Source organism: Chiloscyllium punctatum, chromosome 18 (assembly GCF_047496795.1).
Source record: "Chiloscyllium punctatum isolate Juve2018m chromosome 18, sChiPun1.3, whole genome shotgun sequence".
NCBI lineage: Eukaryota > Metazoa > Chordata > Chondrichthyes > Orectolobiformes > Hemiscylliidae > Chiloscyllium > Chiloscyllium punctatum.
The window spans coordinates 99,924,279-99,951,023 of record NC_092756.1 but is presented as its reverse complement, the minus strand read 5'-3'; the positions used below and the strand labels follow the sequence as shown (position 1 = coordinate 99,951,023).

The window sequence follows — 26,745 nt, the reverse complement described above, 5'->3', positions numbered from 1 at the left end:
TATTCTCTCAAGGGACCTTGAGTTTGAGGACAGCATGAAACAGACTGATACGCTTAAACATAGGAAGAAGGGTGTGCTGAAAACATAAGGATAAATAAATCCCTTTGGAGCAGAAGGGTTACTTCAGGAAGTGAGGGAAGAGATTGCTGCACCTTTGCTGATTTTTTTTTTTGTATCCTCACTGTCCACTGGAGTAGTGCCAGATGATTGGAGAGTAGCAAATGTTATTCCTTAATGGGGATAATCCTGGAAATTACGGACCAGTCAGTCTTATGTCAATGGTGGGCAAAGTTTTGGAGAGGATTGAGGGACCGGATTTATGTTTATTTGGAAAATCATAGTTTGATAGCTTGAGAAGGGCAGGTCAAGCCCCTCAAACCTAATTCTTTGAGAAAGTGACAAAGCTCATTGAAGGTAGAGCAGTAGATGTGGTGTAGTGTATTATAGCAAGGTGTTTGATATGGTTCCCCAAGGAAGGCTGCTGTCTGGATACAGAATTGGCTGGCCCATCGAAAATAGGGTGGTGATAGATGAAAAGTGTTCAGCCTGGAGTTTGGTGACCAGTGGTGTTCCATAGGGATTGGTTTTGGGACCTCTGCTCTGTGATTTTTTTATGAAGGACTTGGATGAGGAAGTGGAAAGGTGATTTAGTAAGTTTGGTGACATGAACGCTGGTGAGTTGTGGATAGTGTGGAGGGTTGTTACAGTTTGCAACGGGACCTTGACAGGATGCAGAACTAGGCTGAGAAGTGGCAGATGGCATTCAACCTGGAAAAGTGTGAAGTCATTCACTTTGGAAGGCTGAATTTGAATGCAGAATACAGGGGTAAAGGCAGGATTCTTGGCAGTGTGGAGGATCAGAGGGATCTTGGGATCCATGTCCTTAACCCTTTAAACTTGCCACTCAAGTTGAAAGGGTTAAGAAAGCATATGGTGTATTAGCTTTCATTAGCAGGGGAACTGAGTTTAAGAGCAGTGAGGTTTGCTGCAGCTCTATAGATCCCTGATTAGAGCACACTTGGAATACTGTTCAGTTCTGGTCGCCTCATTGGAAGAATGTGGGAGCTTGAGAGAGGGTGCAGAAAAGATTTACCAGGAGGCTGCCTGGATTGGAGGGTGTGGCTTAAAGAAAGGATGAGCAGTGACTTCATAGAGTGGATAGCCAAGACTTTTTCACATAATGAAAATGTCTATCATTAGGGACATAATTTTAAGGTGATTGGAGGAAGGTTAGGGGAGGTATCAGAGGTAGGTCATTTACATCGTGGTAGGTGCATGGAATGCACTGCTGGTGTAGTCAGAGACATTAAGGACATTTAAGCGACTCTTGGATAGGCTTACGAAATGTAGTACAATAAATGGTTGGTCTGACCTTAAGGTTCAAAATTCGGCACAATATTGAAGGCCAAAGGGCTTGTATTGTTCTAAAGTTGAATTCCGGTGCAGTACTGAAGGAGCACTGTTTTGTGTACTCCATGTGGAAATTTCCACATTAACTTCTGTGTAATCTGAGTCAGTTGTTAACGATCTTGTACATTTGTGTTCTTTTGGTACTTTGACTAGCTTTTCCTTCAAATGATATTACAATTTTAATAAGCACACTCATTTCTGCTATTTATGTAAAGGAACTGATGCACTTGTCTATATAATGTTAACTGGATTTCGAAGTATTTTGCTGGGTATGGGGCTGTTTTGGAGATGAGGCCTGAAAGATGATACACCTGATTGCCCAGGATTTCCTCAGTATGCACTGGATTGTCAGCTTCATCTGCAAAGTGAATCCTGAAGTGTGGCTTGCATTCACCAACATTTCTCTTTATTCTCTGGTACTTGGGTTCAGAATCCAGTCCAGATAAATTATTGTAGTCTTTCCCTCTATCTGTGATTGTCTTAAGTGAAGTGAATTATGCTGAAATTTTTCATCTTGCACTTAACTGGAATAAACAGGAAAAATGCAGAATTTCAAGCAATAGCAATTTATATGCCTTGAGAAAATGGAACTGATTATTTGGCAAGTCAACTGAGAGGCAGTGGTTGCCGTAGATAAAGCAATGGAAAACTATAGACTTCCTAACCTGGGTATTTCAAAAGGCACAAGGTTGATGCAGCAATTGAATCTCTGCATGTGTGTCATTTGTAACAAGCACAAATGAGCCATGCAATTTGAAACATGTTTGAGCATTTGACCCAGTTCCTTAGGAATTTAGTCCACTCTAAACTCCTGACCAGGACAATGTATTATAAGTGGGTCTACAGCAGAGTCTGCAATTATTCAGCATTAAATGGCAGCTCTGATGATAAAAGGATGTCCTGAGGTGAAAAGCGTTTTCATTGATTTGGGGGGTGATCACTCTATTTACCTTCTGGATTTGTACAGGCCAGTGTTTTCAGAAAGCTTCCAAGCCCACCTTCCTACAGTGAATTAAATGTGCAGAGATCTGAGAAAGGAATGAATTGCATAGTGTTGTTTGTCCTCCTTGGGAGTGGTTAGATGCCCTGATGTCCTAAGAGTTGAGTATAAAATAGCTGTTTGGTGTTCTAGATTAATTAGTGGGACATAAGGCACATTTACATTAATTTTCTTTAAGGTTGTTTGGACTCTGCTCCAAAATGATCCAGGTTTGATCCTCTATGACCTTATCCTGACACCCTTTCTTCCAGCCCCACACCTGTGATCTCCCTCTGTGTATGAGGTTTTCATTGCAGTAATTCTTAATCTTGAATTACGCTTTGATTCCAATCAAGAAGAAAATAGTGAGACCGTCTCCTGATGAGAAGGATGTAAATGTTTGAGATTTAACAGTATTGTGTATTTGTAAGCTTCCTGAAACTTGAGATACAATTTGAGGACCTGATGCTGAAATTTGAAGTTTGACGCTGTTATAATTTCATGCTTTAAACAATTTTACATTTTTTTAAAATGCAGGCTGTTTCCCCAGAGTTGGAGTGTTGAGCTGTGAGCAAACACTGACAACTTAGTTCTTGTAGTCAAGGCAGTGTAACCTTAATTAGGTCCAAGTGGTTCAGCATTTCCCTCAAAAGCTCCATGAAATCTAGAAAGTTTTGCTGTTAAGGTTGGGTGTGGTTAGAAAGTATTTAATTGAAAACCTTCAGATCTGAGATCTTTAACATTTTTAGAATTTTTAAGGGTTGTGCATTATGGAGTTGCTGGCTAGGCCAGCATTTATTACCCATCCCTAATTGCCAAGAGGGTAGTTGAGAGTCAGCGCTATTGCTGTGGTCTGGAGTCATGTAGGCCAGACTTAGGTATGACAGCAGAAGGGCATTAGTGAGCCAGCTGGTTTTAAACAATCGGCAATGATTTCATGGTCATCGTTAAACTCTTAATTCCAAATTTTTATTATTACTTCCAAGGGGCAGGATTTGAACCTGGGTTTCCAGAGCTTGGATCTTTGGATTGATACCACTAGGCTATCACCTCCCTGCTCCATCTGAGCAAAGATAGAGGCACAATATCTCATTGAACGTGGCACAACTATGAGGAGCTGAGTGATCACCTTTTGTTCCTGTAGAAGGTGATGACTCAGGCAATCTCCAAGAAGTAGATATGGTTGGAAGCATTCTTTTAAGAAAACAATTTGAAGCCAAAATTCATTACCTATGGCACTGGAGCAAGGCAGAGAACAGTTCACTGGTTTACTCAGATAGCAGGGAATGCATTGTGCAAATAGGATAGACTAGGTAGGTAGCATCAGAAAATCAGCCTGCTTGAACAATAGGTTGCTAAGAATCACTCTTTCAATTTAATTCAGTAATTTGAGGCAACAGTTATTGATGGTTTTTTTCTCCTTTGCAGGACACAAGGAACAAATTCAGCTTCTGCATATGCAGCAGCTGTGGCAGCAGGAACCACCACAATCAATACCACCAGCTCATTCCAGTCAAGACCTGCCAATGCTGTGCCTATTCCCACTAACAAGCAGCAAAATGGAACTGCAAGTACGTAATGCCTGCTGTCACTGCAGTTGTTTAATGTGTTAAATATCCATTATCAGTGTTTCCTGCTAGCCTTAACGGTGTAAAATTGATTGGCATTGTCCATTGCATTAACCTTTCCCCCTCTGGATCCAATCTTGTCTGATAGGCTAAAAGTCTCTTCTGATGAGTCCCACATCAAATCAATTTAAAACAGTCTCAAGCCACAACACAACTGACCCTAATTGGCACAAAATTGACTGCCTCACTTGGGGAGGTAATGAGTTAGTGACACAGGTTCAGAGAGGAGTTTTCTTCTGAAGTTTGGGCTGAGGTATGTTATTTGGAGCATGTTGAACCTATAAGGTCTTTTAGTATTTCCTGAATATATACTATTTAGGATGTGACTGCTGTACCTATTGTCTGGGGTGATGCTTGAATTGAATTCCTTTTTTTTAAATTCAGGTTATAGTGCAGTGGTTGCTGAGAACAGTGTGGAACATCAGAACAATTACAGTCTTCCTTCCAGTACAAACAGCCAACCAACTGGTTCGACTCCAATACAGAATAATGTGTGAGTACTGCAAGCTTGTTCTTCAATAATTTGCTGTTTACTACAGCACTGATGCAGTAACACAGTGAGCTCACTGCTTCAATCACTTCTCTGATACTGTTCTCCCCATCATCTTCACACCATCCTGATCTAATTATGCTAGTCTTTAGAAACTGACCAAAGAAAGCAGAGGTTTTGCTGTAGTTTGATATCCAAGAGCTTGAAAGTCAGAAACCCCAGTGTGATTCAATTCGATTGAATTGTGAAACCAAATCCATCGCAACTTCTGCCTAAAATTTAATGACCTTTTAAAGCTGTTTCACTTGCCCCTCTAGGTCGTCTTGTGACCCAATTTGCACACTGGGTGACTGATTCTTTCTAAATTGATCTTGCAAACTGCTCAGTTGTTAGGGTGAGATAGTAAATGTACTGTTTGTATATGGAGAGCAAACTTACAAAAACATGTATTAAGGTATTGCTTTTAGTTTTGCTGAATTTGTGGCTGCCTTTGTATGTAAAGCAAATGAGGCATAGTTATCCGTGATGCTGTTGGTTGATTGAGGTGATCAGTTAATGTAGGTTAGTGAATACGAATGTTCGTGTGCTTTCATTAAAGTTTTTCTAATTTATGAATGCTAGCTTTAACTGTGTGTCATGCAGGAAAGAACCAGTCAGTGTATCTGTAGCCAGCACAACAAACATCATCCCTGTGCTTGCAGCCAGTCAAGTCAACACTCAAGCCTCAAACTTCTCTGATCTTAAACCAACACAAGCCCTGATGAATGGTCCCTTACCTTTTGTCTCCCAGGATCTAAAGGTAAGCACAAAATGAGATGGGCCAGGTGAAGACATTTCACAACTTATTTTTTTCTTGCAAAAGCTACAAAGCTCAAGCAGATGTACTGTCTTCCTAATTCATTCAAGGGGAAGCCTATTTTTGTTATACCTGGGTTTCTTTGTGGAATAGCATTCTCATCTGGTTTATATCAGTTATAAATGTATGAAAGTGGTAGCCATCATGCTACCATCTAAGCTGTGTCACTGTCAGCACATGGTAATGTGTGCCAACTCCATTTGCAGCATTGATTTCCATGCTGTGCATGGACCTTGGAGGTCTGCACAGAAGGGAAAAAACTTTAGCTGGAACACTGGTCTTGAACTCCATTGAATTTAATCTACCTTGCAACATCCTTTATTCAGCAATCCTAGTGCTGATTTTTTTATTGTTTCCCAAGTAACACATAGGAGCAGAGATAGGTAATTTAACCCAGTAAGCCTGCTCCACAATCAAGATCATGGTTCAACTGATTATGGCCTCAAGGTTAGAGTGATGCTGGAAAAGCACAGCAGGTCAGGCAGCATCTGAGGAGCAGGAAAATCGACGTTTTGGGCGAAGGCCCTTCATCAGGAAGGGCTTTTGCCCGAAACGTCAATTTTCTACTCCTTGGATGCTGCCTGGCCTGCTGTGCTTTTCCAGCATCACTCTAACATTGACTAATCTCCAGCATCTGCAGTACCCACTTCTGCCTGATGGCCTCAGCCTTTTCCTTACAAGACAAGACAATTCCTTCATCCTAGGGATCAGCCTATTGAACCTTTTCCAGAACTGCTTCCAAAATAAGTATATCCCTTCTTAAATAAGGAGACCAGAACTGTACACATCCTCTACATACAATCTTGCCAGTGCCCTATGCAGCTATAGTAAGACTTTCTACTTCCTACTTTCTATAATCTGTCTTTGCAATAAAATTGTTTTCTATTCCTAATACTTGCTAACCTTTTTTTTGTTGCTCTTGTTCACGGGTACTCTAGTTTCTCTACTACAGCATTCTGCAGTGGCTCTCCATTTAAATATTCTGCTTTACTAGTCTTCGTGCCAAAGTGGTCAAGCTTGAATTCTCTTTCATGTCATTGTTTGACTGTTTATCCAATCTAAGTCCCTTTTGACTCTTTGTATCCTCCTCATGTTTGATTTTTCCTCTCTACCTTTGCATCAAGTTTAACTACAGTATAGTCTGCTCTTCCATCTGCATTATTAATGTAGTTTAATTAGCCCTCAATACTACATTGGTTTGCCAAGCTGAAAATCAATTTATGCTGACTTTGGTAGCCAATCTTCAGTCCATGCTAATATCAATTCAGTGAGTTATTTACACTGTCATATTGAACAGCACTTAGAAATCCAGATTATACCTTTTATCCACCCTGCATTTTACACCAAAGAATTTGAATTGAATTTTAAAATTGATAATAACTCCACCTAATTTGTATTTTGATTTGTCCTGCAACTATATCCTTAATGATGGATTCTAACAATTTCCCATTGACATTTTAGACAAAATTGACTATAGTTTCCTGCTTTCTATCTCTCTTTATTGAATAGTGATATTGTTTATGGTTTTTTAATTCACTGCCTTGTCAGAATCCTAGAGTATATATGTTAATATCAAGGTTATGTCACGCGCTTGTCATGGTGCAACTGGTTTTGGAACTCCAAACAGAATTGGGAAAATTGGGCTGTGTCAATGCAGTATTGTAAGCTGTCTCCATTTTGCACAAGTTACACTCTAATTGTTTTTAGAGATGGGATAATTCAGATTTGCAATTGCATTGGGATTTCACATTCTAGGGTGTTGAAGCAGCATGGTACATGATCTACTCAATTTGATATTTAAAAGACTAGCTGTGTGCTTTTGCTTAATGTGTGGTTAATGACATTGTTATTTTTTATGATGATGTATTGGCTCTTAATTACCTGAGTGCACACAGGGCACACCTGTAATACTGCTGTTGGTGGGGAAGGAGCTGGAAGACTGAATCAATGAAGATTCCAGACTTTGTCTCAGCAACTGCTTGGATTTAAATTAATGCCTTCGGGCAAGATTCAATCCTGTATCTCTGTCATTGTACCTATAGATCATGGTACTCAGCCTGTCATCAAAGAAGGCTTTAATTTTAATGAGTAAAGTTCTTTTTATGGTTTTCCAACAGCTTTCAGTAATGTTTAGAGCATGAAAAATGTATAAAGATGTTTTGGACATAAGGTCTCATGTTAATCTGGTGCGCTTGGCTTAATTCCCTGTCAAATTTTCAGCAAGTTTGATCCCGTGGGGTGGCCCTGAATTGGAGAAAAGTGCACAGAAGGTTAATTTTGTAATGTATGTTGTCTACGGCCAGCGAAGTTGTGGTAATCACTAGGGCAGAGAGCAGTTGTGGTCTGCTGGAGAGGCCACCTTACAAGAAGGAAAATGTCCAAAATGCTTTGGACCCTTTTGTCTAGAAGTGAAGTCTGTTTGCTACTTTTTGTCTTGGATTATTCATGCAATTGAACATTTAACTTTTCCATCTAAAAATCAATCTGCCTCAGATGGTAAAACCTGGAATGCATCTTATGCAACCTGCTTCCAACAAATGAGAAGAAATGGAATATGAGGGAAAAGTTAAATATCTATAGTCACCACTAAAGGGGCACTTCTTACACCTAAAGATCCTGTCTGGTGCAAGTTAACTGATTTGGAAAAAGAACAATATTTAGTCTCTTTGTTTGATTATATTTCTTTGTAGTTGCTCTGAAAAGGGTATTCTCAATGTCTAAATGTTAACCAGAGCCAGTCGTATCTCCTCTTGGCCCATTAATGCACAAGAGCATGACTTTTAAAAATTTTACCAATTGTTGTGAACATATGAAAAGTGGGAATAGTAAATCTTTCAGTCCACTGCCCCACCTCATAGTGCACTTTAAAGTCAAGAGCGTTTGCTCAATTTAACTCTCAAATCATTCCCACAGATTCAAATATTAGTGTTTCATATCATTCATGTTTAGTCATTTTTGTCACTTAATCAATAAAATATTTGAAATGATTGTGTTGGATTGTTTTGTCAAATTGTAAATGAAAAAGTTGGTGTAAATTTAGAATGTCTAACTTGAGATGTGATTTTTCACAAGGTAATATCTCTTGCACACTCTTGCTAGAAACATCTGCACTGGCCATGTTTCAGCCTAAGACTTGTACAGTTTACACTTTTTTGACTTTATCACTATCCATCGCTACAAGATCATGTCACTGGAGTAATAATCCAAGGATGAGACTGATATTTTGGGATATAAGTTCAAATCCTATGGCACTTTTAATTTCTACCAGCTAATTAATAATTCTAGAACCTACAGTCTAGTGATTTGTAAAATTACCATAAATTGCCATTTGGTTCTCAGCCCTTTTAGGGGAGGAAATCTGCTGTGCTTGCCTGGTCTGGCCTATGTGACTTAAATCCACAATACTGGTTGTCTCGGCCACCCTCTGAACTAACCTCAAACCACATAGCTCAAGGGCAGATCGGGATGGGCAATGAATGCTGGCCTTGCAACCAGTGCCCATAGCTACAAGTTTTCTTTTTTTTTTCAGATGCTCTATAAACAAAAACTACAGTCTTTATTTGGGTATTATCAGGATTTCCTTATAGTCATCCAAGCACAGACAGAAGGCTGAATTCCAGAGCTAAACTGAATGACTGACATTGACATCAAGGCAGCATTTGACTGTGGCATCAAGGAGCCTTAATAAAATGATGGAAATTGGGCAATGGCCACAACCAGTCATCTTAGTCTTAGGATTTTGTTGTAGGATTGCCTACAGGCCAGGCATCATCGTCACTTCCCTCCTTCCCTTCATAATGTTGAACAAGTCCACTTCTGATTTTTTTTTTAAACCCTTTTCACAGCTGCTGAGAAAACAGAAGCATTCCATGTCCATGTGAAGTCAATCAGAAGTCACATTACACCAGGTTTATTTGAAATTGCAAGCTTTTGGAGCACTGCTCCATCAGGTGAAGGAGCCTGACAAAGGAGCAGTGCTATGAAAGCTTAGATTTTGGATAAACCTGTTGGACTGTAACCTGATAACATGCGACATCTGACTGTTGACCCCAGTCCTATATCAGAACCTCCACATCATAGGGTGTAAGACTGTGACTAAATTCATGCTAAGGCTGATCAGTGATAAGTAACAATCCCAACTCTCATTGATAGGAATTTACCACCTCTAGTGGATGACTAAACAGATTAGAGGTAGGTAATTCTGCAATGAGTAACTCCTTCTGTGACACCATCTGGAGGGGGCTTAGATCTACAAGGATCTTGTCTGGACTGGAGATTTGAGTACTGGAGTGTAGGAGGTTGAGTGGTGATCTTAGGTTTATAAAAATAATGAAGGGTGTAGAAAAGGTGAACAGAGGGTTTTTCTCCAGCACAGGAGAGTTCAAAACTAGGGGGTGTAATTTGAAGGTGAGATTTAAAAGGAACCTGAGGGGCAACTTTGTCATACAAGGTAATTTTGAGTGAACTGTCAGAAGTGATAGATGCAGGTACAGTAACAACAATTTAAAAGCCATTTGAGCAGGTACATGAATAAGCAAGAGTCAGGGATATGGGTCAAAAGCAGCCAAGTGGGACTGGTTTAGTTTGGGGATGAGTTGGACTGAAAGGTCTATTTTGATGCTTTGACTATCTGAAAGGCACAAAGTCAGGAATGTAATGGAATACTGTTTGCTGCATGTGTAGTTCCAACTACACTCAAGCTCTACACTGATCAGCACTACGTTCACCACCAACACCTGATGACTCATTGTGTGCTGTATTTACTGTATTGAAGCAACTGTTGGAAGATCCTTCATCAGATCTTTTCCAAACCTGTGACTTCTACCACCAAAAAAGAAAGGGCAATGGGCAAGTTGGAACATTTGCCTGTCATGTTCCCCTCCAAGTCTCAAACTTTGAAGTTGGAACTTTATTGTCATGCCTTTACTGTTGTTATCAGAATTCTGGCATTCCTTTCCTAACACCACTGGGTTTAGCTACATCACAGAATGCTAAAATGAAAAGACCATAGAACTGTCACATCTGTGCAGGCCCTCTGAGCCATTTAAGTGATGCCACTCCTGTACCTTTTCCATGTTACCCTCCAAATGTTTTTCAAATAATGATCCAGTTTGCTTTTGAAAGCCTTCAGTGAACCTGCTTCCACCACACTCAGGGTGTGCATTTTAGATCCTAACTAGTAACAGAATGAAAAAGCTTTTCCTCCTTTATTGCTTCTTTTGCCAATTGCCTTTAAATCTGTCCCCTCTGGTTCACTATCAATAGGAGCTGTTTTTCCCCCATTTACTGTCTAGTCCCAAAAGATTTGAAAGACTGCTATCAAATCAAATTCCTCCTCTAGAGGAGACCAATCCCCAACTTTTTCAATCCATCTCATAACTGTTCCTCATTGCTGAAGTCGTTCTTGTAAAGATCATGTGGACTGTAGTTCAAGAAGGAAAACGGTAACAAGAAAACTTCAGTGAATTTGAGATGAGCTTTAAGTACTATTCGTAAGTTCTATCAAGATGCTCCCATCCCAAGAATGAATTCCAAGAACTCGAGTGAGTATAGAAGCATTCAGTTATCTAATTTGTTAATTGCATGTCAACACTCTACCTTTAAAAGTGCAGGAAATAAACAAGAGTGCCTTGGACAAAAAATTGCTGCCAAAACTTAGTAGGTCTGGCAGCAAATCTGGGCAGCAAGCAGAGTTAACATTGAGTCCAACATCAGAAGCCTCTATTAATCTTTTTTCATGTCAGCCCATGTGATAGTATTATTTCTGTCTTAGCATGTTGGATTTTGTTTTCTGAACCCCTCAAAGAAATTTCCACTTTTTTTTCTGAAAGAAAAGCAATTTTGCGAGTTCAATCAGGAAGTTCTGACCAGGGATTTAGTATCCTGTGTTCATCTTTTTTTGATGTAATCCTCACACTGAGAATATTCATTCATCACCGTTGAGTTTTAAACCAAATGGTTTTACAAGTTCAGTCTCACTTTCGAGGAGGCTGTAAATAAGATCTGGCTGTGATTTTTGTTTGAAAGGGTAAGAACTGTTGGTTAGAATGTCAGGGTGTGTTAGGTCACAATCTGTGCATCCATGAGGGTTGCATTTTAAAGATAAACTCCAGATTATGCCCAACTCACATATTCAGTGTGGGCTCTCCCAGTGACCAGCTTGTTGCACCACCTTACTCTTCCAAATGGTTTGTTTTGTGCTTTTTGATGGGATATTCTTTTTGTGAATATTCATTATTTTAACTTGGTTCCTCTTTTCACCTCTTAACCCACTTCCTAATTCACTATGTAATGCTGGTTCTGATCTTCATTCTTTGCCCTCTCATCTGGGTGCTCCATTAGCATGCAGCAGTGTTCCTTTTGAGCATCTACAATGGGACTAGAGTGCAAAGTCTAGGCTGAAAAGCAGCATAATGTGGAGGATTCTGCACTGTTGGAAGTGCTGTCTTTCGAATAGTCATTAGGCAAAAGATTCCATGATCCTGCTAAAAACACAAGGTGTCCAGCTGCTAATTCCTCAAGTGATCCACAGATTGATTAATCTTAATTACTATTTGCAGGGTGATACTGTGTGCAGAAAATCACTTCACGACCGCTTCAGATTATTCATTGTATGTGAGGCAATTTAAAAATGTTTGAGATGTTTTAAGTTTTTTTAACCCTCTGGTCATTTTTTAATGTGTACTTAATTTCTGCTCATACAGCAGGCTCCAGAGACACTCAGTTCCTTAAAAAGCATGGCAGAACGAGCAGCTGTGAGTGCAGGATTGGAAGAACAGGTTCAGTCTTTGCATTTGAATGAGAGAGGTGAGCAGTTCCCTGCTAGCATTTCTTTAAAAGGTATTATTCGGGAAGGAGCACTGACATCTCTAATGTCATTCTCTAACGTCAATCTTTTAGTTCTTGTTATGTGCCCGTGGGCAGGTTGGGTCAAGTTAGCACACCGCATGCTTGTAGTTGACCATGGGGAGAGTTGAGGCAGAAGGTTGGCAAGCTGTCTGCAACTGGGAGAGTGGACTGAGTTAGCTGACAGCAAAGGTGGTACACGTTAATTGTCTAAAATAAAACCAAAGAATTGCAGTTTTTAGCAATCTGAAAATGGAGAATGCTGGAGGAAGTTACAAGGTCTGGCAGCATCCATGGCAAGCAAGTCCAGCAGCATAACATTCCAAGCCCAGTGACTCATCTTAGGAACCAGACTTGAAACGTTAACTCTCTTGCTGCCAGATTTGCTGAGCTTCTCCAGAAATTTTTGTTTATGCAATAATCGTCCTCTCTTGAGTTGAGACATTGATCTGGGAGTGAAAATTGAAAAGCTTTCCAGCCCTGATGACCAGTCCCTCCTGGATGTTGGGTGAGGACCTACAGACTCTGTTTATACCCCATCATAGATTTTGGCAGAGGAAAGGAGGGAGAAGACTTGTAGACGTATATTGTTTATGCAAAATATCCATTTCCCAAGGGCAATATCACTGGCTGAATATTTGGCAGGATTTTTCTAGGATCGAATCTGTTGGAATCCACAAAAAAGCAAGGGTGTGAATGAGCCCAATATAACGCAACATGTCTAACTGAAGAAGAAAACTGCTGAGAAATTTATGTGCAGCCCTGCCATATTCAGATCAATATTTGATTGTCCTAGTGTGCAGCCCATTAATCCTGTTATCCTGATGCTGCAAGTCCAGCTGTCAGTTTTAAAGAGTGAATGTTAAATTTTAATACTCTCCTGCAATGTGAACCACAGCAGCCTCCATCAATCTGAGCCTGTAGGATTGCAGGGAACTAGACTACAATAAAGATGATGACTTGGGTAACATTAACGTAGTAGCTGGTATAGAGGGATGACTTGCTGTTGGTTCTGTAATTTATTTATAATTGGATCGTCTCAAAAAGTACACTTTGATAATGGTCAAATTTGAAAAGAGATCATGACTGTATCCAACAATTTACAATCATATGAACATCTAGCCCAGGTTAGCATTTATCTGCTCAATTGTGCAGTGAGCGAATCATTAAATTGACCTGCAATGGTATCCTAGTCTCTGCAGGTAGTTGAGGCCCAACTCCGCATTGACTTTTCACTGGATGGCAGACTAAGATTTAGAGCACATGCAGCTGCTTTCTTGTAGCTCCAAGCAGCCTCTTCAAAAGCAGTCTAGTTAGATGCTGGGAGCTTTAAGATAGGAGCAACTTGAGCAGTGTAGGAATGTTTTTTAAATTGTTTGGTCCATGTAATTATTTACTGACATTTTATTCTCTCGATGTTGTGATTGTGGAATGTTGGTAGGTCTATATGGGTAAGACTTAATTTCTTTATTTTAAGAACAAAGAACCATACAGCACAGGAACAGGCTTTTTGGCCTTGCAAGGCAACATATTTTGCCCTTCCATATTAAAACTGTCTTCACTTAAAAAATCTGTATTCCCTCTCTTCCCTTCCTATTCAGGATTCATTCGGTGCATCTTGAATGTTGCTATTCTTGAAAGCCTTGTTAAAGGCACTATTGAAGTCCATCTAGACGTCAACATCTGCTTTTTCCTAGTCAATTGTTTTTGTTACAACCTCAAACAACATGATCAAATTACCTTGGCACAACCCCCACCTGGCACAAAACAATGTCCATCTCTAATCAGCCCATTTGCTTTTAGTACGTATAGATCTTATCCCTAGAATCTTTTCCAATAATTTTCTAATCACTGATGTGAGGCTCACTGACTTGTGATTTCCTGGATTATCCCTGTTATCCTCCTTAATCAATGGGACAATTATTAGCTGTTCTCAAGTCCTCTGGGACTTCACCTGTGGCCAAAGAGGATACAATAATGTCTGTCAATACTCCAATTTGTTTTCTTGCCTCCCTCAATATTCTGGGATAGATCCCATCAGGCCCTGGGAACTTGCCTATTCTAATACCTTTATAAGACGCTCAACACCTCTTCCTTTTTTAATAGCAACTTGGTTTAGAAATTTGACTTGACACTCTCCTCCCCTGAGATCGTCATCCTCCAATTCTTTCTATTCAGTGATTACCAATGCAACGTATTCACTTAGGACCTTTCCTATCTCTTCTGGTTCCACACATTAATTTCCTCCTTTATCCTTGACTAGGCCAACCCTCCCTGACTACACTCTCGCTTTTGATATATGTGTATCTGACCGTGATCAGACTGGTTTCGGCCATCTGCATCCATTATTAGTAATTCAAGGTGAAGGATAAAGTTGCTGTAAACTTCAAATGGTTCAAGTTTTTAATTTAAGATCTGTATTAAAAGTGGTGGGGTCTTTTCCCCCAGATCTCTTCAGCACCCCATCATCGCAGAGCAATTCAATGACTTCTAATGTTCCACAAACAACAGAAGTTCATCTTCAGCCAATGTTGGGTGTGTGCCCTCTGAGCCCAGTACATCTTTCGAAGGACCAAGAATATCAGCTGCACATGGTGGAATCAGCCTGGCTTCATATGCCTCATCCATCAGACTCTGAGAGGATACGGTCAGTAGCAGGTCGAGCTAGAAAAAGTTGAATCCAGGGAACTAGCTATAAAATGTTTGTTGGCTTGCTATCTAGTTATTGTGATAGGATTTGAGTGTTAACTGAAGCTATGCTTTTAGAAGTGACTCTATTGTATTTTATACTGTACACCCCAATTTCATCTATTTTAGTGTAATGTTTAACAGGGTGTAGTTATTGGTATTGGAGTAAGAACAGTTGATAAAACTAGAAATGAAAATTTTGGATATTTAAAAATTCTGTTTTCACTGGCTGCTTATAAAGACCTATAAATTCAAGTCTTTATGTAGCTTTGCTTTACTCTTCAGGTTATAAATTTAATGTATAAACAGGAAAAAGAGGTAAAATTATCTGAATATCATGATCTGCCTTGTCTTCTGAATAGGATTTATGAACAGAATTAGACCTTTCAGCTCCTTCTGCTTTCTCTTCCATTCAGAAAGATCATGGGCAATTTGAGGCTTTACTTCCATGTTTTGTCTGCCCTCTGTAACCCTAGATTCCTTTGTCTATATCAAAATTCAATCTAAAGCAGCTTCCATTAATTTCTTGGGCAAGTGAATTTCATAGACTACCAAGCCCTCAAGTGTTCTCCTTGTTTCCATTGGAAAGCAAGACCTCGTATGTTCTTAAACAGTGCCTCCTAATTGTAGTATCTCTAAAAAGAGTAGATCAAATCCCCTTGGGATCTTGTGTTTCAAAAGATCACTTCTCATGCTGGCCAGACAGCCAGCCAGTGACATGTCCCACAGGTAAATACAAAAAAAGCCTTCAATACTTTAGTGGGTATTAAAATTTTTGAGTCTCTAGCCCTGGCAACAGGCAGACAATTCAGCCTTCAAGACTCTCACACCACTGCAGAGAACTGTCTTTCTGACTAAACTGGCTCCTCCTAGCACCACATTGCTTTTGACTTTCACCTTCAATAGCTTCCTGAGCCATGGTGTCATGGTCAGGTCACCCATCCTCAAATGTTGCTTTCATCATTCAGGTACAAGAACCTTGAACTGTTCAGCTGTTGGACAGGCTGAGGCTACTCCACTCCTTTCTCAATCCCCATGCTTGCCTCACTTGCAGTGACACCCTCCCACCTCCTGATCATGGGCAAAATTAGAAGACCGTATCCTAGCTATGACTGCCTTTTGGAACAAAGCATCCAGGTAACTTACCTCTCCTTGATCTATTGCATTGGCTCAGCCTCCTGCTCATTGATTGAACTGAAGTTCCTCCAGCCATACGCACTCGCTGCACACCTGTGTAGAGTTTGCACATTCTCCCCGTGTCTGCGTGGGTTTCCTCCGGGTGCTCCGTTTTCCTCCCACAGTCACACAGATGTGCAGGTCAGGTGAATTGGCCATTCTAAATTGCCTGTAGTGTTAGGTGTAGGGGTATAGGTGGGTTGCACTTCGGCGAGTCGGTGTGGACTTGTTGGGCCGAAGGGCCTGTTTCCACACTGTGGGTAATCTAAAAAAAACGGTTTGCCTTGCATCATGCCAGTACCAACAAGTCACTGTTTAACCCATCTTCCCCCCCCCCCCCCCCCCCCCCAAGTTTTGTAGTCATGGCATATAATTTGGCCTGTTTTCTTTTTAATTATCTAGGTGATTAAAATAAGGTGAGTATTTCCAATGTATCTTAACCAGAGACTTTCAATTGGAGCAGAAATAATCAGCATATGCAGGACTAGAACTTTATATATATTCTCAGCCAACTTGAAGAAAAAATTGTTTCCACTCCTTCATGTGCTCATAATCTCAATTGGGGAAGAATGTTAATTGAAATATTACAAGAATCGGGCAATTCTTGTCAGCCAATCTAATAAGTTTTAGTACAATTAGTTAATATCTACTGAAAACAGTTAGAATTACTAAAATTACCCAAGGCTCTGAAAGATAAATTAGAAAGGTGCTCACCTAACAATCAACTGCCTGTTTCCTTATCCTATTCCACCTGAATTTTCCAGAATATAGTTGATAGGTTCCCTCTGGAGCAACAGTCTTGTCTCAGGATCTTCTCCTAGCCTACTTAATTGCTGACTGCCTATCCTGGGGGTGGTGCTGACATGTGGCCCTGGTTTTATAGGTAAATGGAGACCATTGGCACAAATTGTCATGGGTATAAGAGGTGTTTAAAAGATTCCAGTTTTCAGCATCCTTTATTATCTGAACGTGTGACTGCTTGCACGTTTTGCAGCTAAATGAGTAATTAGAGAGAACGAGAGGCACTATTTAATTTATAGCTGCGTATGCTGGAGTCAGTCAGATAACATGAAAACACCATTCGGTCCAACTCCATCAGACCACCAGCTGCTCTTGTGGTTAGTGATATTGGTTTGGAATTCACTTGACCTCTTTCTATCCTGAGTTTCCCTGATATTACATTTATTGACCTATTTAGCTTTGTACTTGTATAGAAAGGGAATTTGTAGGTGAAGAGCTGGAGTATTCTAGTGTCTGTAGATTGGCTTTTTGCCTGTATTGATTACTGTACCTTTTTAGGCTGGAGATGTCGTCTTTTGCAGGAATAGGCCATAGTTGGATTGGGACAGCACTGTTTAACACTTTGACTTTGGCTTTCGTCTTTTGCCAAGGCTGTGACCCTCAGATTCTGGCAATGTCTACAAGGTTAAACAATTGGGTGGTTGATATTTTTGAGAATATAATGGCTTTTTATCCAACACTTCTAAAAATGCTTTCTATATGTACTCTTGCTATGCAAGTTTTACTAAGTCCTGTAGTGTGACGCTGTTTTAATTTTGTTTTGTTGCCTGCAGACACTACCTCCCACGAAATCCATGTCCCACGCCACCTTATCACCATCAGATTCCCCCCGTCCATTCAGATACTTTGGAGTTCTACCAGCGATTGTCCACTGAAACTCTCTTCTTCATCTTTTACTACCTAGAGGTGAGTATTGGTCCGAGTTGTTCTGACTGTGCCATAAGGCCTTACTCTTAATTTATGCTGGAATCCTGCATCGGGTGTGCTTGGGTTACACCAAAACAGGGCCAAGGATTTGGCAGTAACCAGAGCCCATTTATTATTTTCAGATGCCCATAATTCTCTCAACTGTCCTCCTGCACTGTGGTGTGGAAGCCTGTTACCAGAGGTTTAACATAACCCCCGGCAAAGCTTTAAGGATCTATGTTAAATCATTCTGATAAAAGTCCCTTTTGGTTAATTCAGGATATTATTTCCTTACAGTTAACTATCCTGCCAGCACACAATAGCCAGGCTACTGTGTGAAGAATTATTTTTGTAGGGCTCCCATTACCAATATAAGTCACAATGAATCCCTTCCTTTTGAGATGAGAAAGCAGTAATGTTTAGAAAAAGGAAATGGGTGTAAGTTCCAATCTTTAAGGAGACCTCTGACATGAAGTCTGTGTAAAATGTGTATTCCATTGCTCAGCCCCCATTTGCATTCATAATCTGCCAGGAAGAATTCCTCATCTGTGCCATTTTTGGTCTTTCTATACCCTAATTCAAGCTGTGCACTGTAAATTAGCGACAGGCATTAAAGGTTAATGTTTCAGCTGCAAATATCTGGTATGCCTGTACTAAAGACTTGGTGTTGTAAAGTCCCATGTTGTCTCAAACACAACTCTTCCTATTGCTGTCGAAGAGTGTGATGCTGGAAAAGTACAGCTGGTCAGGCAACATCAAGGAGTGCAGGAGGGTTGATGAGAGATAAATGGGAGGGCAACCCCCTTGGGCCACCCTCTTCATCCAGATGATGAGCTTATGCTCGAAACATCGATTCTCCTGCTTGAATGCTGCGTGGCTGGCTGTGCTTTTCCAGCACCACACTCTTTGACTCTGATCTCCAGCATCTGCAGTCCTCTCTTTCTCCTCCCTATTCTAGTGCAGTTCTTTTAGATGAAGATGAAACTGTTTTGTGCAGGTGTTCCAGCAACTGCAGCAAGTAAAGTTGTGTTCTCAACTTAAAAATTGGCCTGCACAGCTACTACCTTTTCCGAACTGTTGCACTGTGCTCTGTTGGCCACAAGGTCTCTACACCAAAAACCTGACACTTCAGCTTGAATTCTAAAACCTTTTCAAAGCTTGAAGCTTTTTTAGCTTCCTTTCATTGCATCTTTAGCAATTTTGCTGAGAATAGGTCCCCAGGATGTACAGTATCTTGTAGGTTGCCCTCTTGTCCTACCATTCCATGTCTGTCAATAACCAGTGCTGACTAGTAGGCTATTTGACAATGGGGGCAAGGGCAGCATCATAGCTGAGCTCAGTCTGCTGACTCACTATTAATAGACACCTGTTCTAGCGGATAATGAGCTGCATTTTTCCACTCAGGCATGTACTTAGCCACCCACCCCAGACTACTGTTGTAGTGACTATGCCCAAATATAGTAGGTCAACAGCAATTTTGTTCGTATGGTTCAAGTTTTGATTTATATTCAATTTGATTAAATTCCCTACTGTATAGAAACAGGCCGTTTGGCCCAACAAGTTCACACCAACCCTCCGGAGAGTAACCTACCCAGACCCATTCCCCTACCTGATGAATTCATCTAGAAGAGCCATTTAGCATTGCCAGTTTACCTGACCAGCACATATTTGGATTGTGCGAGGAAACTGGAGCACCCAGAGGAACCCCATGCAAACATGGAGAATGTAAACCCCACACAGTTGACTGAGGTGGGAATTGAACCCAGGTCCCTGGTGCTGTGAGGCAGCAGTGCTCACCACTTGGATTTTAAGAAAAATATTATTGGAAACTTAGGATTATCATTTGGGTTCTAATGTTTTTCATGTTTATTCTTGGAGAGAATGTAACAATATTGTAGAGCATGAATCCAGTTTCAGTTCCTAGTTCAATTGTACAACTGTCAATTGGTTATTCCAGCTGTGAGGGAGAGAATAGTCACTGGGTGGAGATTTCCCCTGGATTGGTCAGTAGATATTCAGGTGAAGATGTTGGGCTGGTGAGTCCCTTCACATAGTTTAAAGACTATTGGTTAAGTATATGAGGACCCATCACTTATGGGTTTGTACCTCAGAAGGGGAGGGGAGAGAGAAGAGGAGAAAAATGACAGATTAGCTAAGAACCAGAGAAGCTGGGAATGTTACTTCAGAGCTGAGGGAGATTTAATGAACTGTTCAGAATGTCTTTACAGAACAAATAGTTTGGGAGGAACTGTTTCCAGTGTCAGGTGCCTGTAACCTGAGAATACAGATTCACAATGATTGGAAAAGAACTGACAAAAAAATTACCTTTACAATGACTCTTTGTGATCTGGAATGTGCTGACTGTAAGGGTAGTAGGAGATTTAACTGCAGTTTCCAAACACAATTAGGTAAATATTTAAATTAGGAATTTGCAGGGTCAAGGGAATTAAGCAGCCGAATGGAATAGTTTGGAAAGCTGCTTCAATTAGCTGGCATAGGCTTAATCAGCTGAATGGCCTGCTATGCTGCATCTTTCCATGAATTGATATAACTCTGCTTTCAGCTTTCTTTTATATCTCCTTTTTGTTAGGGGACCAAGTCCCAGTATTTAGCTGCTAAAGCTTTGAAGAAGCAATCTTGGAGATTCCACACCAAGTACATGATGTGGTTCCAGAGACACGAAGAGCCAAAAACCATCACCGATGAATATGAACAGGTACAGTTTGCCTCTGGGCTCTCCGGACCAATTTCAGGTCATTTGGCCTCTAACAAATACTTGTGAAGAAAATTGACTGGTTTCTGTGCAAAGAATTGTACTTTTAATAATTCCATACATTACAAATTGTGCTCATCTCTAAGGAGAGAACAGAGAAACCTGGACAACTTGTTCTCACAGTATAGGTTAAGGGAGATGGAATAAAAGTATTCAAAATTGAAAAATTTTGTGAAAGCAAATGGAGAGAAACTATTTTCATTGGTAGAATGGCCAGTAATCAGAGGATAACAAATTCTGGCAAAAGAAATGGGCAGAGATGAGGGCCATTTCTTTTGAATGAGTTGTCTTAGACCATAAGATAAAGGAGTAGAATTAGGCCATCTGGCCTATTGAGTCTACTCCATTATGGTTAATCTGTTTCTCAACCCCAGTCTCATGCCTTCTCCCTGTAATACTTGATCCCCTTATTAATCAAACATCTCTGTTTTAAGTACACTGAGTAGATCTTCACAATTTTCTGTAGCAATGAGTTCCACACATTCACCACCACTTTGAAGACGTTCCTCCCTAACTCAGTTCGAAATGGTTGTCTCTTCATTTTGCAGCTATGCCCCTGAGTCATAGTCTGTCCTACAAGTGGCAGCATAGAGTCATAATCATCTTCATGTCCAGTCTGTCCAGGATTCCCGAGAATTCTATAATGTTTATAATGAATTCCTCTTATAAAAACAGATCCAGACTCCTTAAAATATTCCAAATATGGTTTGACCAGAACCTTGTACAGCCTCAGCTATACATCCCTCCTTGTATTCTAGCCCTGTTGAAATTAATAATATTGCATTTGCCTTTCTGACTACCATCAAATCTGCATGTTAACCTTCAGAAAATCCTGAACTAGGACTCCAAGCCCCTTTGTGCTTAATTTCTGAAGCCTTTTCCCATTTTAGAAAATTGTCTATGCCTGTACACTTCCAAAGTGCAGAACCCCTCTCTTTCCCACATTGCATTCCGTCTGCCATTTCTTCTTTGCCCACTCTCCTTGTATATCCAAGTCCCTGTGCAGCCTTCCACTTCCTCAACACTACCTGTCTCTCCACCTATCAGTGTTATCTTGATCAGAGGAGCATGGCCACAATTGGTCAGTGGATGCAGATTCATTGCAACTTTGAAAAAGAAAATTGGATAAATACTTGGAACAATAAAAGTATAGGGAGTAGCTGGCAGCTTACCACCACCACCTTCAAGGCAAACAGGGATGGGCTATCAATGCTGGCCAGCCAGTAAAGCCCAAGACCCACAAATGAATAAAGAAAAAAAGTGGGTTTATTTAATCTCTTTCAAAACGCCAGTAAAAATCCACTGAACTGAACAGGCTCCTGTGCTGCATGATTCTCCTTATTCGCATTCATCCTGTGCTGTTTCTGTAACTGGGGCTTGCTCCTGTGAAAGCTGGAGGCGGCAGTCTGAGGTCTGTCACTCAGGTGGTTGTGGCAAGTCTGAAGTTTGGCTCTTTATGTAATTAGTTCAGTGGCACCAACAAAGGCAGTTTTTGTCTTCAGGATAGAATGCTGCAGTAATCATGGGTTGCTCTGGAATAATTAACTTGTTTCCTTATCTTTTCATCCATCTGAATATCAGAATCACATTTTTTCTCCTTTTTTGAATGTTCTTGTTGCTGTAAGATCTTTGGAACGTATGTTCCCATGTGTAGGATTTTTTTTCTAATGGTTAGAGTTACCTTGTAATGAGAGTTTAAATATGGCCAAACCTTTGCACTGTTGCTGAGTGATGCAATGATGCTGTGAAACTATTCACTAAATTGCAGTCTGTGAAAGGGATGCACCTCAGTTTAGTGTTCAATGGGCGGGAGGTTCTGTGGCTGAATGTGAGGGTTCCTGTGAATCGTGGAAGCAGGCCATTCAGCCCAACAAGTCCACACCAACCCTCTGAGTATCCCACCCAGACCCATTCCCCTTCCCTATTACTTTACTTTTACCCCTGACTAACACACTTAACCTATACTTCCCTGATCACTCTGGGCAATGTAGCATGGCCATTTGAATTGTGGGAGGAAACCGGAGCACCCAGAGGAAACCCACAGACTGGGAGAATGTGCAAACTCCACACAGACAGCAGCCTGAGGCTGGAATCTAACCTGGGTCCCTGGTACTGTGAAGCAGCAGTGCTAACCACTGAGCCACTGTGCTGCCCCTATGGTTGTGTATTGGGCAAGGTTTAATAGTGTCCTGATTTCTGATAACTTTAATTAGGCATTAGTACTTGCCTGAATTCCGTTCTGATTGCTCACCTCTGCACATCAGACTCTCTAACTAGTGGCCTTCAAATGAGGGATTCAATAAGTATTGAAATAGGTGATGAGACATCGTGACAAAGCAGATTGGTCAAACTTCAGACTCTTCATAACTTATAAATTTATGCCCCGTACGGATGTTTACATCTTAATAGGCTTTCTTTCTGACCCAACAGGGAACATACATTTACTTTGACTATGAAAAATGGGGCCAGAGAAAGAAAGAAGGCTTTACGTTCGAGTACAGATACTTGGAGGACAGGGACCTGCAGTAACCAGGACGCATACATCCTGTGACAGGGTGAAGTTCTCTTTCCCCCATGCTGCTGATTGACCCTCAGTAACCCAGTGTTGGGCTCACAGTCTGAACGAATGCAAGAACGCTCGCGCATGCACGCACATGTGCACATACACACGTTCTTGGAAGAGAGCTGTTGTTTAGAGACCTTGTATAATTTTGAGGAAAAAAGAAAATGACAAAGAAATCAAATGTTGTACATCATGTATTTTGTTCTAACCTGTGCATAAGATATTGTATTGGAAAATACTTTGTCAGGAATCTGTACAGTTCTGCGTTTAAAAAGCAGTTAGTGCTTGTATGAAAAAATAAAACATTTTTCATGTATACTTGTGGATGTTTATTCAATGAGGTTAGAGCACTTTTATTGGCTGTTTGGATTGTCCACTTGAACTTTGCATTTTACTGTGGGCCTTTAAAAACCTGTGCGTTTGCATCTATATAAGATCAGCTGTTGGGGCATCTGTCTGCCTATTGTCATGCCTGCTGTTAGCCATTGCATTGTTCTTTTGACCCCATCTGAGACACCACATTTGTCCATTTTCCCTTGGCTGTAGTAAAATTCTCCCTTTTTGCAGCTTTGCCTCCAACTTGTCTCCAATTCTCCTGTCTCAAGATCAGTCTTATTGGGCTTCCCCCTCATCTTGCACTGAAACTGAAACTTTTATTAGATAGAGAATCAAGAAAGCATTTTTATAAATAATCCCAACAAGGAGGAATAATGAGCAATGTCCACTGTCATGGGACTGCTGGATCGACACTGTCATTGCAGAGTTGCTGCATGTATAAGCAATGATGTCCTTCCATTTTTGGATGCTAAGGGACAGCTCTAAGTGAAAGAAGCTGGAATTGAGGATGGTCAGTTATGATCTAATTAAACTTTGGAGATGTCTTGCAAATTTTCCATGCTCCTTTTTAATTTTGTGGAAACTTCAGCTGGAAGTTAGCTAGAGGGAGATACGAGCACGACTGTCCACTCTCCTTGAATTTAGATCCCCATGTATAAGTTTGTCCTTGTTATCAATGCTTTACTGTTTTCTACCTTATAAGATGGTAAGGATTAGTGTGGTGCTGAACTAAACTACCCTAAGGAAATTCTATCTCATTCACTTGCTCAAATCTCTTCAAACTTTATTAAATCCTGGCCTGCCTTGCTTCACTGTAAACTGTATCTTGACTTTGTCCTTCCCTGTCCATTGTATCATTCTGGTAAATGCATTTACTGTCTGGTGTGAGCATCCTTCAAGTGTAACACCCAAAGCTGCACGAAACTTGCAACGGTCTGCTTAACTGAGATCAATCTTGTATTTTTGTGTAAGTGTATCCTTTCATTCTTATAGGTTTTCCCATTTCTAAAGCTATTAGACCTGTATTGTATCTACCTGTCCATACATACCTACATTACCTGTTTTATCTCCATATAACTTAAGCATACTGAATTGTATCTGCCTGAGTATGCCACTGATCCCCTTGTACAGGCCTCATCAACAAGCCCTCCATCTTATGTTTATAATTGTGCTTCTTGAGCCTGAATCGTTCATGTACACAGAAAAGAGAGATTTCTAGATGGACAGCGTTGCTCAAATCTGAGCAATTTTTTTTAACTAACTACTTATCCTGAGATAAATAGATCAGCATTAAAGGGATATTGTTCAAATCTGTTACGTGTGCGAATTACAGCCTGTTGCAGAATCAACTGCCATCAACTTTAAATATGCTCCTTCCTTTGGAAATATGCAAAGAAATAAATTATATGCTCTATCTCCCCTTGGTACCCTCTCTTGAGGCTGGTATCTTATCTACTTAATTAAAACTTTTTTTACTTCCCAGGCTGAGTTGAGCATTCTCATTGTTTTTCAAATCTGTAACAATGGTTTTTTTTTTCAAATGCTCGAGTACTATTGAGTAGTCAACAGTATAACAAGGTAACACTTTTTTTTACTCTAAAAACAAAAGCCAATGCAGAGAAACTTTGATTATCTGAAGGACCCAGGTGGGGGAGTATTTCATTCGGATAGTCAAATGCTGGATAACAGAAGTTGGCCAAGCATCGGGACCTTGCCAGATAATTGAGATTCCTTTGTACTGCAATTGTTGGAAAATACAAAATAAATGCAGGTAATTGACCTGAAGCACTAACTCTGTTTGCCTTTCTACAGATCTGCCTGACCTGAGTATTTCTAGTTGAACACTCTTCGATCCCATTTCACCTGATATTAGATGAGCAGTCTGATGTAATTGCGGAGTAGATGAGTGAGGAGTTTTTTTGTTTTTTTTGGTTTCTTTGCCAGTGTTGAGGAAGGATTGCTGTTTAAAAATGAGAAACCCTTTGTCAGAAGCACTTCTGAACAAGAACTGCAGCTCCATTGATTTCTGATGCTGTCAGGGCTCTCTGTATCTTGATCTATAAAAGGCAGTTGGAAGGAACTTCAATTTGGGGTTTAGTATTGGGGTTTGATTTAATTGGCATTTCTTGTAGCAGAACAATTTCATTGTAATCTGTTCATGGCACCTAGGCCATAGGTTGTGTAATGTGCTTTGTGTGGCTACAGCAATTAAAAAGAAGCAACTTGGTGAGAGTCGAGGTGTTAACCTCACCATACAAATACACCCAGAGACTAAAAGATTCTCTGCATGTAAGAACTGGTGAGTTAAGCATAGCAATAACTGATCTGTCCAACCATTTGTGTTCTTTATTTTATTGGTATAGAGGAGAGTTGGGGACTCTGTCCTGAGCAACAAATTAAAGTTTTGAGTATGCAGCATATATTAATCCTAAATGTTTTTTCTCTGCGTGAAAATTAGTGAATTTTAATTTTTGAACTATTCACCCACAGACTTCTCTAAAATAGTGCTACTATCTGAGCAAGTGCTGTTGGTCAAAAGTTTCAGATTTTCAGAGACCAAAACAGAAAGTGGGAACTCCTCATGCATCAATCAAAGGAAATGTCAGAGAACCTTGAGCTCATTGCGAGTCCCGAGGAAGGGAAAGTGATTTGAAAATTATTTTCTTGGTATGTTATCTGAAAGTTGAATGTATGATACACAGCTATTTCAAATCCAGTCTAATGTTTGAAATTTAACATTAGAGATGCCACATTTCTGTCAACATCCTTTTGACCTGTTACAGTATTAGTGGACCAGGAACAATCTTAACATAAGACTATAAGAGTAGAATTAGGCCTTGTGACCCATCGAGTCTATTCTGCTGTTTGATCGTGGCCAATATGTTTTTCAACCCCATTCTTCTCCCTTCCCTTTTGATCTCCTAACTGATCAAGAGTCTATCTGTCTGTCTTAAATGCACTGAGACTTGGCCTCTACGGCCACCTTTTGCAATGTGTTCCACAAGTTCTTCACCCTCCGTTTGAAGAAATTCCTCAGCTAAATTCCTTTCATTTTGAGGCTGTGCCCTCTGGTCCTAGTCTTTGAGTAGTGGAAACATTTTCTTTGTTTCCACTCTGGCCAGTCCTCTCAGTATTCTGTAAGTTTCAATCAGATCCTCCCTCATCCTTCCCAACTCCATTTGAGTATAGACCCAGAGTCTTCAACTGCACCTAAGACAAGACAAGACAAGCCTGTCATCTCCAGGATCATTCTTGTAAACCACCTCTGGAACCCTTCGAAGGCCATTAAATCT

The 26,745-nt window shown here is 40.4% G+C and overlaps 1 protein-coding gene across 8 annotated transcripts in view; it reads left to right on the top strand.

The window, feature by feature from the left end:
* LOC140489417 (CCR4-NOT transcription complex subunit 3-like) overlaps positions 1-23,432 on the top strand; it is an 86,564-nt gene extending 63,132 nt beyond the window's left edge. For 6 of the 8 annotated variants that reach the window (XM_072588951.1, XM_072588953.1, XM_072588954.1 and 3 more), the window contains 8 exons: positions 3,818-3,960; positions 4,402-4,510; positions 5,150-5,306; positions 12,068-12,170; positions 14,658-14,856; positions 17,648-17,780; positions 20,371-20,496; positions 22,963-23,432. In XM_072588951.1, coding sequence (XP_072445052.1) covers positions 3,818-3,960; positions 4,402-4,510; positions 5,150-5,306; positions 12,068-12,170; positions 14,658-14,856; positions 17,648-17,780; positions 20,371-20,496; positions 22,963-23,082 — 1,090 coding nt within the window. In that variant the 3' untranslated portion in view covers positions 23,083-23,432. The remainder of the gene's footprint in view (positions 1-3,817; positions 3,961-4,401; positions 4,511-5,149; positions 5,307-12,067; positions 12,171-14,657; positions 14,857-17,647; positions 17,781-20,370; positions 20,497-22,962) is intronic. The other 2 variants (XM_072588955.1, XM_072588948.1) reach the window with 1 other exon arrangement.
* Positions 23,433-26,745: the final 3,313 nt, after the last annotated feature.